The 11677-nt window shown below is 48.9% G+C and overlaps 2 protein-coding genes across 2 annotated transcripts in view; one reads left to right on the forward strand and one right to left on the reverse strand.

Moving 5' to 3' along the window:
• Positions 1 to 3434: 3434 nt before the first annotated feature.
• Positions 3435 to 5267, reverse strand: LOC311322083 (ankyrin repeat domain-containing protein SOWAHC-like; the record flags this gene model as incomplete). Its single annotated transcript, XM_084454093.1, has 1 exon — positions 3435 to 5267. The coding sequence occupies one exon, from the start codon at positions 5265 to 5267 to the stop codon at positions 3435 to 3437; it is 1833 nt and encodes a 610-aa protein (XP_084310219.1).
• A 717-nt stretch (positions 5268 to 5984) lies between these two features.
• The window catches only part of LOC311321448 (septin-11-like), an 11214-nt gene continuing 5521 nt past the window's right edge, over positions 5985 to 11677 (forward strand). The window contains exons 1-5 of the mRNA XM_084453429.1: positions 5985 to 6115; positions 7152 to 7266; positions 7416 to 7611; positions 7910 to 8096; positions 11380 to 11541. Coding sequence (XP_084309555.1) covers positions 6086 to 6115; positions 7152 to 7266; positions 7416 to 7611; positions 7910 to 8096; positions 11380 to 11541 — 690 coding nt within the window. The 5' untranslated portion in view covers positions 5985 to 6085. The remainder of the gene's footprint in view (positions 6116 to 7151; positions 7267 to 7415; positions 7612 to 7909; positions 8097 to 11379; positions 11542 to 11677) is intronic.

The following is an 11677-nucleotide window of genomic DNA, read 5'->3' on the forward strand; positions in this document are numbered from 1 at the left end:
ATGAAACAAGACGCTTGCCTTTGTCCTGGAATTGTCAATATTATTGACAGTATTGATTGATGATTGACAACTCAGCAGAAACACAAGCACATTCCTCATTCCTATCTCTGGACCACGGCACCACATGAAAACTAAGCACATTCAGTTACATGTGGTCAAAAGGTCGTCCACAGACAGGCAGGCCTCCCATCTCACTCTACCGTTTAGACACAGAAGTATTCCAGATCCATATCTGTGAAGGAGGGAGTGAGGGAGGGAGTGAGTGAGGGAGTGAGGGAGGGAGTGAGGGAGGGAGTGAGGGAGGGAGGGAGTGAGGGAGGGAGTGAAGGAAGGAGTGAGGGAGGGAGTGAAGGAGGGAGTGAGGGAAGGAGGGAGTGAAGGAGGGAGTGAAGGAGGGAGTGAGGGAGGGAAGGAGTGAAGGAGGGAGTGAGGGAAGGAGGGAGTGAAGGAGGGAGTGAAGGAGGGAGTGAAGGAGGGAGGGGCCTCCCCATCAGTCCAGAGACATTTCCCTGCTTCATACGTCAGGGATGAGGGAATGAAAGCTCTTTGTTAGTGAGGCAAGCATAGGACAGTTCGCTCTAATTACTGAAGTTACACGTGTGTTTTGACTTATATATAGATAGATATAATTCATCATACAGTAAACACATGTACACAGTGCTTAACTTGGACTGGGGCAGGTGCTGGTACTGCCCAGTACTGTTGGTTTATATGTGGGGGCAGCTGATACTCGAGCTCTCAGCGTCTGAGGACCCAGTCCTCTGCTCTGGGGAGCTCCTGCTCAACTCAAACCCTGCATATACTCTAGTATTACTACATAAGTAAGACGCTTCCATTACACATTCATAAGATTATTATATGACATGTTGTTTGTCCCATGGAGTAAATTCAAAGTAACCTTAATTGTTTTAGTAATATTTTATTTTGAGTCACCCTATAAGGCGTCTGTACTAATTTAAACAGATGTTAATTGTGATTAAGAGGAAGATTTATAATTTTATAAGTGCAAAGTATACCCCTTTAATTTCCAATGAACCATAAAATACAGACGGCAGCAACCATGGCTGAAGACATGATGTAACTCCATTATTATTCATTCAATAAAAAAGAAGAAATCTGTACAAAACTTTATCTGAAGACAACTGAGAAAAAACAAATCACATTTATTTGAGGTTCCAGCCCTTTCAACATCAGATGGTGATTATTATCTCATGAACAATCTCATAGCATTAGAGAATGTAAATATGTGAGCAGTTTCAACAAAAATGGCCAATGAAGATTGTATATACTATATAAAATAAAGACTGTGTAGCATTTAGATATACTGTATATATGGAGTAAACAATATAACACAGAACCAGGTTTGTCATATAAGTCATACATGTACTTTTTAAGTGCAGTACACATTCTAATTTATAAACAACCTACTAGACATGATCCACTTGCATGATGCACTGTAAACTCCTCCAGCGTGGTTCAGACTGCTGTACCACGACCACCATGCCAGCTCAACCTTCTCTTTTAGGCCAAGATTATAGTGTAAGAGGGAAAAATGAAAGCCTTTATTCTGAAGCACTGGGTTTTGGTCAGATTCAATCCAAGAACCTGAAGAAAAATATTTCAAAATAAAGTAACATTGAATCCAGAGCACATTCAGCAGCTCCCAGGAGCCCAGAGGGAACTGGTCCACATCCATCAGCAGCAGCCGTTTATGGTCCAATAGGCTGCATGTCAGGGCTTCATAAAAACACAAATTACTCACAAGGGTTGGATAATCATATGGGATTGTGAAACTGATTATGTTTAAGTGCAGGCCTGAACTTGTTTTAGGTGTGCACAAAAACAGGAAATGCCAATCCTTAAATCCCACAAAATGCAAATGCAAAGAAAATCACTGTGTTGCTTTTCACAAGAATCTCAAACTGCCAGGGTGTGTGAGAGCAGCTCGGGGGGGGGGACCCTGCCTCACCACAGGGCTGTGTGACTGCCAGGGTGTGAGAGAGCAGCTTTAGAACCTCAAACTGCCAGGGTGTGAGAGAGCAGCTTTAGAACCTCAAACTGCCAGGGTGTGAGAGAGCAGCTTTAGAACCTCAAACTGCCAGGGTGTGAGAGAGCAGCTTTAGAACCTCAAACTGCCAGGGTGTGAGAGAGCAGCTTTAGAACCTCAAACTGCCAGGGTGTGAGAGAGCAGCTTTAGAACCTCAAACTGCCAGGGTGTGTGAGAGCAGCTTTAGAACCTCAAACTGCCAGGGTGTGTGAGAGCAGCTTCAGCCCTGCCAGGGTGTGTGAGAGCAGCTCTAGCCCTGCCAGGGTGTGTGAGAGCAGCTCTAGCCCTGCCAGGGTGTGTGAGAGCAGCTTCAGCCCTGCCAGGGTGTGTGAGAGCAGCTCTAGCCCTGCCAGGGTGTGTGAGAGCAGCTTTAGAGGGGGGGGACCCTGCCTTACCACAGGGCTGTGTGACTGCCAGGGTGTGTGAGAGCAGCTCTAGCCCTGCCAGGGTGTGTGAGAGCAGCTCTAGCCCTGCCAGGGTGTGAGAGAGAGCAGCTCTAGCCCTGCCAGGGTGTGTGAGAGCAGCTCTAGCCCTGCCAGGGTGTGTGAGAGCAGCTCTAGCCCTGCGTGCCAGAGGGGGGAAACCCTGCCTAACCACAGGGCTGTGTGACACAAACCTCCACCCAGTCATAAACATTACAGGCTTTTGGACTGGCCACTACTGAAACACAGAGAGGAACTACCATACAGCAAATTAACCATATCAAATTAACCATATAAAATTAACCATATCAAATTAACCATATCAAATTAACTATATCAAATTAACCATATCAAATTAACTATATCAAATTAACCATATCAAATTAACTATATCAAATTAACCATAGCAAATTAACTATATCAAATTAACCATAGCAAATTAACTATATCAAATTAATTATATCAAATTCCTGCAGGTGGACGTATGAATGTTGCCATCCAGTTTTTGGACAATAATTAATGAAATTATAAATGATGAACTCTCTGAACAAACAATAATTCTTTGATACAGTCATATCAGTTGAACAGAAATGGTAGTAAACGTAACATGAGCTTGCTGTATTCACCAGGGTTCCTGCTCCCCTAACACCACGCTAAGGGTCACATGTTGGCCGAGCTGAAGGTTAAATGACCAGGCGTGAACGATAAGAGGCTTAGGATCTGGACAGAAGTGTTGGGCCTGATTAGTGGTGTTAATCAGCCCCGATACTTAACACCTCACATGATGTTGACAGAACGCTTATCCCTTTGAAATATGCAGCCTTGCGTTTCAGTTACTTGCATGTCCAGATGTCCTGATCTGTGATTGTAGTGAATGTTTAGATGTTCATCTGGACCCGTCAGCTCCTCCGGCTTGTTGGGCTCAACCCCGTGTGTCTGTTTCCCTCTGGGCAGATACAGCTTCTTCACCCAAACAGGGAGGACTTGGGTCTGGACCTTAACAGGCTTCCCAAGGACCCGCCCATCTCCTGACTGTCCCGGAACGATTTGCTGTGGACGATCTGGGTCCCCAGGCGGACATTTTGTCTGGGTTTCTTCTTGCTGAGGGATGATTTCCTGCGGAGCACCGTGGCCCGGGCGGGGCCGGCGTCGTCCTCCTGGTGCTTCCGTGGCTTCGGGGACGTGCGGTTGGGATGGAGGACCTTGGACAGCCTCCAGCGGACCCCGAACCCGTGATCCCTGCTCTCCGGGTCGTCGTCGTGCGCGGCGCCGATGATGTCTCTCACGTCCAGCGCCACGCCGTCTTTGAGGTACTGACACGCCTTCTTCCCGCTGTAGTCCCTGACCTCCACGTCGGCGTCGTAGGCTCCCACCAGCAGCTTGACCACCTCCACATGGTTGTGCATGGCGGCCATGTGCAGGGCCGTGTAGCCGGCGCTGGACCTGGCGTTGATGTTGAGGGGCACCGACTGCTGTTTGGCGAAGTTGACGATCAGCGCCAGCAGCTCGGGTTTGCCCTGCTTGGCGGCCCAGTGGAGGACGGTGAAGCCCGTGACGAAATCCTTCTTCAGGATCAGATGAGGCTCGCAGGCCAGGAGCTGCTGGAGCCCCTCCCACTCTCCGTCTGCCGAACACACCATCCAGGCGTGCTCCAGCGGGTCCAGCGCCACCGACGCGCCCTCGTCGTCCGTGAGGGACGACACCAGGGAGGCGGAGTCGCTGTCGCTGGCGCTGTGCCTGGCGGACAGGTGGACGGAGTTCCTCAGCGCCAGGCTGCGCCGGACCTGAGGCGAGCTGTTCATCATGAGCTCAATGAAGTTCTTCCGGCTCCCCTTGGGGGTGTTGCTGTCGCTCCCCGACGCGCTCAGGGAGTCCGCCTGCAGGTCGCCTGCCCAGTCCTCCGAGGGCTGACTGGACCCCAGGCTACGCTGGGACTCCCTCAAGGGTCTGCGTCTGGTCACCACGTCAGCCCTGCACACGCTGGGTTCTTTGCGTCCTTGGGTTACACCCAATGAGACAGATTCACTATCAGAGTATTGTTTTTCCTGTGAGCCCAGTAAGCCCAGTGTGTCCGCCTGTCCCAGAGTTTCCACACCTGGTAATGTGAACATGGATCCATCTGCTTCAGCCGGCAGCGGGGACGCTTCAATCAGGGCGATCCTGGGTATGTCCGGCGGACGCGCGCTGCTCGTCCCCGTGTCTCCCCCAGAAGGAGAACCCAGGTCTATATTCTTCTTACTCGTGCAAGTGTTTCCCATGTCCGCGTTATTCTCAGCGACGGGTTGAATTCCTTGACTAGTTTTACTTTGCAGAACAATGTCTGGAAATTGAGGCAGTGCCTTTCTAGTTCCGTAACCTGAGCCAGGTGAGACAGGTGAGATTTCTTGTTGCGCAGCGCCGTTTGCGGTGATCTCGCTGCTCACCTGTTCAGACGGGGACATCTCCGGTTCAGTGGGACATTCTGATATCGGCTGTCCTTTGTCATGTAAAGCAGTTTTGTCCTCCTGCTCAGAGACTGATGTCTCACCTGTCTTCATCCCGTCACGCGTGTCTTTTTCCACGCACTTCACCGAGCCTCGATACTTTTTCCTTAAACAAACAAATTTCACATCGTTTTCTATTTTCACAAATGCAATGTTGTCCACAAATCCCTTAAAATATTCCCTTATAACTGCTCTCTTTTCAGGGTCGGTCGGAAAAACACATTTAAAAAACTCAATTAACTCCAGGTTTTTCACTCTTCCCCCACGATCCGTTAGGAACCGGAGGACCGCTTCTTGGGAGCATTCAGTCGCCATTGAGATTGAATTAAAGAGCAGATTTGTGAGAGTATGGTCTAGTTATAGAACAGCCTGACAATCCCAACCCAGTTGGACATTAGTCTAATGAGCCTAAGAGCTTGTAGCCTATAGCCTAACCTTAGCCAAGGCTGCCTTTCACTGTCCCACAGACTTCGCATCTCTCTAAATATTGCTCCATCATCACAGAAACCCATCCCCGGCTGGACACAGAAATACTACGAGTAGAACAGCTGCTTATGTGTTAGAATACAAGCGAGGGCCAGACTCTCTACACGGTTTATTTCTATGGTGAAAGCGACCTCCGCCTCCTAGCAACCGGACTATGGAGAGACTGCGGTGCGTGAGCAGCCATCTTGGATCCAGGGGACTGTGCACGTGTGCGACGAACGCATTCCTCAGCGGAGCCAAGATGGCCGCTGTTTCAAAGTGGGTGGATCCAGAGAAGTTCGGGAAAACGAGTCCATACCATTTCGTAGGCTATGTGGGGGTCATTCTCCGGAATGAGACACTCTCGAAGCATATAATAATATATTAAAACTGTAAAAATGTTCGTTGTGAGACCGAGAGTGAGACTATATATTTTATAAGATTTTAACAACATAGTTAGTTTGTTTTTAGATTGACAGATAAATAATAAAAGCTGACGCATATCTCCCCACGTAACTCAGAGTTTTTACTATGAAGAGTTCGCTACGTTTCACTCACCCAAAAAGTTTTTTTTACTGTTTTGTATGAGGCGAGATTATTATTATTATTATTCTAGTATTTAGACTAAAACGTGACACTTTTCAATCGGTCCTTTGTGCTGTATCGCGATGACCTCGTCGGATGTGGCTCATCAGGGGGTAATTGTTACGTTTCAATCATTTCTATGTCATAACGTGTGATTGCAACTATGTAACATCAGGCTGTCTGGATCATAACCGAGTTAGTGGCTCTCTAGACATGTTCACTCTCTAAACATGTTCACTCTCTAGACATGTTCACTCTCTAGACATGTTCACTCTCTAGACATGTTCACTCTCTAGACATGTTCACTCTCTAGACATGTTCACTCGCCAGGTTACTAAGACAAGAACTCACTGAGCGAGCTTGACCTGTGTCCGTTCCCTGGGAAGGTAGGACCGAGCATTAGCTTGACAAACACACTTTTAAACATGTTTTGCGAGGATCCATCGTCATATGATACTGCTGACATTCAACTGAATCTCCCGTCCCGGGCTTTTCCAGGTGTATCCATCACATGAGGTGTATCCATCACATGCCTCAGTCTCCTGCTGTGTCACAGAGAGGGACAGGTCACATGCCACAGTCTCCTGCTGTGTCACAGAGAGGGACAGGTCACATGCCACCTCCTGCTGTGTCACAGAGAGGGACAGGTCACATGCCACCTCCTGCTGTGTCACAGAGAGGGACAGGTCACATGCCACAGTCTCCTGCTGTGTCACAGAGAGGGACAGGTCACATGCCACAGTCTCCTGCTGTGTCACAGAGAGGGACAGGTCACATGCCACAGTCTCCTGCCGTGTCACAGAGAGGGACAGGTCACATGCCACCTCCTGCTGTGTCACAGAGAGGGACAGGTCACATGCCACCTCCTGCTGTGTCACAGAGAGGGACAGGTCACATGCCACCTCCTGCTGTGTCACAGAGAGGGACAGGTCACAGAGCGGTGTGTGATCAGTGTAGCCGAGACAATGACAGAGTTGAATCAGTACTAAAGTAGTCTATTGTCTCAATGTATTTATTGTAGCTTTTGCATTGGGGAAGTCGAGGCATTTTAGGTAAACCAGAGCAATCCTAGCGTAGGTACTGTAGTTAGTTCATAATAAAAAAAACTCAATTATGAGCATGAGGCTCATAAATGTATTTCTCTTACAGGACAGAAATGCCCGTCCCCTGTCCCTCTCTGGGCATGTGGGCTTTGACAGCTTGCCTCATCAACTGGTCAACAAATCAACCTGCCAAGGGTTCTGCTTCAACATCCTCTGTATAGGTGAGTATTATGATTACTAAATATGTTAACTTCGAGTCATAGTCATGACTTGTGCTTTGAATTGATTGACCAGATGCTCTTTAAATAAAGTGTTGTCTTTGTAGTTTGAGTATGTTGCTCCTAAGGTACTCATGTACTCGTGTTTTCAGGTGAAACTGGTATTGGTAAATCCACCCTGATGGACACACTCTTCAACACTAACTTTGAGAACTCTGAGTCGACCCACTTTGAGCCCAAGGTGAAGCTGCGGGCGCAGACCTACGACCTGCAGGAGACCAACGTGCGCCTCAAGCTCACCATCGTCAACACGGTGGGGTTCGGGGACCAGATGAACAAGCAGGAGAGGCAAGTAGCAAAGACGTCCTGATCATCAGTTTAGTGGGCGTGTGTAATAGATTACTGTAGTAGATTACTGTAATAGATTACTGTAATATATTACTGTAGTAGATTACTGTACACGAAATTATACAATGTTGTAATAAAGAGGACCATGATTATAACGAAGAAATATATTTACAAGCCATTAATAGCTCACAATATATTATGCTTTGTGTCAGTAAATGCTTTATTCATGCTTTACTCATGTTAACAACAGCATTCATACAGTAAACGTGTAATTATAGTGGCATCTTTCCTGTGACAGCTACCAGCATGTGGTGGACTACATCGATACCCAGTTTGAGTCGTACCTCCAGGAGGAGCTGAAGATCAAGCGCTCGCTTCATAACTACCACGACTCCCGGATCCACGCCTGCCTCTACTTCATCGCCCCCTCAGGACACTCGCTCAAATCCCTGGACCTGGTCACCATGAAGAAGCTGGACAGCAAAGTGAGTGTGTGTCCCTGTGTTCAGACCTCTGTGTCCCAGCCTGGCCTGGCTAATGAGGACGCCCTGCTCGTTCACGCTGGCCTGAGGCTCTCTGGGGACCAGGGTGGATGAGATGAGGATGATGATGATGATGATGATGATGATGATGATGATGATGTGAGGCTCTCTAGAGACCAGGGTGGATGATGATGATGATGATGATGATGTGAGGCTCTCTAGAGACCAGGGTGGATGATGAAGATGTGAGGCTCTCTGGAGACCAGGGTGGATGATGATGATGATGATGTGAGGCTCTCTGGAGACCAGGGTGGATGATGAAGATGTGAGGCTCTCTGGAGACCAGGGTGGATGATGATGATGATGATGTGAGGCTCTCTGGAGACCAGGGTGGATGAGGGGCTTCACCAGGGTGGATGATGGGCTTCTCCAGGGTGGATGAGGGGCTTCACCAGGGTGGATGATGGGCTTCTCCAGGGTGGATGATGGGCTTCACCAGGGTGGATGAGGGGCTTCACCAGGGTGGATGAGGGGCTTCATCAGGGTGGATGAGGGGCTTCTCCAGGGTGGATGATGGGCTTCTCCAGGGTGGATGATGGGCTTCACCAGGGTGGATGAGGGGCTTCATCAGGGTGGATGATGGGCTTCACCAGGGTGGATGAGGGGCTTCACCAGGGTGGATGAGGGGCTTCTCCAGGGTGGATGAGGGGCTTCACCAGGGTGGATGAGGGGCTTCTCCAGGGTGGATGATGGGCTTCACCAGGGTGGATGAGGGGCTTCATCAGGGTGGATGATGGGCTTCACCAGGGTGGATGAGGGGCTTCACCAGGGTGGATGAGGGGCTTCTCCAGGGTGGATGAGGGGCTTCTCCAGGGTGGATGAGGGGCTTCACTCACTCACTCACTCACTGGCCCTCATCTATCAGCGGGACATTGATACCAGGCCTGATGCTGATCAGTGAGGTGCCCCTTTAAGGGATGATTCACACATGTAAATGAACACAGTCACACGGATGACAGTGGGCGGGCAGCTTGCGTGGTTTTAAGTGTGTAGCCTATACACAAACCATTACACACAAATAGCTGTCAATTTGAGGATTGATTGTGACAATTAATTACAACAAAGAAACCAAATATCAAATTAGAGCTAAAACTAATTTTGAGATTTTGTATCTTTGTAATTTCATCCCGTAAAAGATCCTCTTTGAACCAGCAGCCTGGGTCCATAGGGAAGTGTTCAGGTGCAGCAGCCTGGGTCCATAGGGAAGTGTTCAGGTGCAGCAGCCTGGGTCTATAGGGAAGTGTTCAGGTGCAGCAGCCTGGGTCTATAGGGAAGTGTTCAGGTGCAGCAGCCTGGGTCTATAGGGAAGTGTTCAGGTGCAGCAGCCTGGGTCTATAGGGAAGTGTTCAGGTGCAGCAGCCTGGGTCTATAGGGAAGTGTTCAGGTGCAGCAGCCTGGGTCTAGAGGGAAGTGTTCAGGTGCAGCAGCCTGGGTCTAGAGGGAAGTGTTCAGGTGCAGCAGCCTGGGTCTATAGGGAAGTGTTCAGGTGCAGCAGCCTGGGTCTATAGGGAAGTGTTCAGGTGCAGCAGCCTGGGTCTATAGGGAAGTGTTCAGGTGCAGCAGCCTGGGTCTAGAGGGAAGTGTTCAGGTGCAGCAGCCTGGGTCTAGAGGGAAGTGTTCAGGTGGCTGTGAGGAGAGAGGGATGGGCGAGTCCTATAGGCCAGGCTTAGCGGCTGGCTCCTCTCTCTCAGCCAGGTGATGGGCGAGTCCTATAGGCCAGGCTTAGAGGCTGGCTCCTCTCTCCCCAGCCAGGTGATGGGCGAGTCCTATAGGCCAGGCTTAGCGGCTGGCTCCTCTCTCTCAGCCAGGTGATGGGCGAGTCCTATAGGCCAGGCTTAGCGGCTGGCTCCTCTCTCTCAGCCAGGTGATGGGCGAGTCCTGTAGACTAGGCTTAGAGGCTGGCTCCTCTCTCCCCAGCCAGGTGATGGGCGAGTCCTATAGGCCAGGCTTAGTGGCTGGCTCCTCTCTCTCAGCCAGTAACAGTGATAGGGTGTGCATCGCCTATTTCATGACTGTCAAAGCTCTTATTTTAATAAGTGACTGAATAAGACGACCCTTTGCTTTTCAGTTGTTAATTCTGATCGCTTGTAATGATGTCACCAGTATAGCCATGGCATTGATTGATTGCTGTAAGATTAATTTCACTTTCTTGTAAAAACACTTGGATTATTATATTATAAGGTTATTATTGGGTTATTATATTAGGTTGTTATATTAACAATATATAGAGACCAAGAAATCACAGAAAACACATAAATTCTATATCTTCATTAAGAGCTGGTGGATTTAACACATCAAGACAATGTTTCCAAAATGTTTCTCGTTGATTAAGTTCATGAATTCTGCCCCCTCCTCTCTCCCTAGGAAGCGGTCTGATATGTTCAATGCCTTCGATGCGTAAAATAGAATCATTGCTATTGTGTACGGCATTGAAGTGTCTTGCTATAGGATAATCAAAGTTACGTTTACGTATTGCATATTTGTGTTCAAATAGTCCATCTCTCATTCTTGGTTTCGTACGAGCAACATAAAACCCTGAGCGTCGCATGTCTAATGATTTGACTGAAACAGGACTGAACAAGTCTGACATAGCAGCATGTTGACTCAGCTCAGGATTGGACAACCGGGCAAACCTGTCCCTGACTGGGTTAGTTTTATGGTTGCTGTTTTGTTTTGGAGGAAAAGGTTGGTTGGGTTGGTTGAAGATTAGGATTAGCATTCCAACTGCAGGGATTATCCTCTGGGATTCCTCGGGAGAGACCGACAGAAAAAGAAAAATAGGGAAATTTATTCGCCAATAGTTTCAGAATAGTATTTGGAGTAATTTCAATGACCTGCTGTATCTGAACCTGATTGTTCTTGGTGTGGCAGAAAACACTCAGTGAGCCTAACTACAACCACACCAAACCCCACCCCACACTATACCACCCCACACCACCCCACCCCACACCACACCACATCACACCACCCCACACCACCCCACACCATACCACCCCACCCCACACCACCCCACCCCACACCACCCCACACCATACCACCCCACACCACATCAAACCACACCACCCCACACCACACCACACCCCGCCCCGCCCCCCTGCTGTGCTTGAGTCACCCTCTGGAGGAACGGAGAGGATGTTCAGTAGAGGCCGGCTCACCTCACTCACGCTTCACTTGACATTTCTGATATTTCCTGAACTTGATCTCAACACTGTGTTCTCATTTGAAGGTCAACATCATTCCTGTCATCGCCAAAGCCGACACCATCTCTAAGAGCGAGCTGCACAAGTTCAAGATCAAGATCATGAGCGAGTTGGTCAGCAACGGCGTCCAGATCTACCAGTTCCCCGTGGACGACGAGACCGTCTCAAAGATCAACACCGCCATGAACGTACGCCCTCAACACCACTGACCACTCCCACCAACACTAGTGTAGTAACATGTTGTCCCTGTGTCTGGACCACTAGTGTAGTAACATGTTGTCCCTGCGTCTGGATCACTAGTGTAGTAACATGTTGTCCCTGTGT

This window comes from Borostomias antarcticus (assembly GCF_949987555.1).
Source record: "Borostomias antarcticus genome assembly, chromosome: 19".
Taxonomy (NCBI): domain Eukaryota; kingdom Metazoa; phylum Chordata; class Actinopteri; order Stomiiformes; family Stomiidae; genus Borostomias; species Borostomias antarcticus.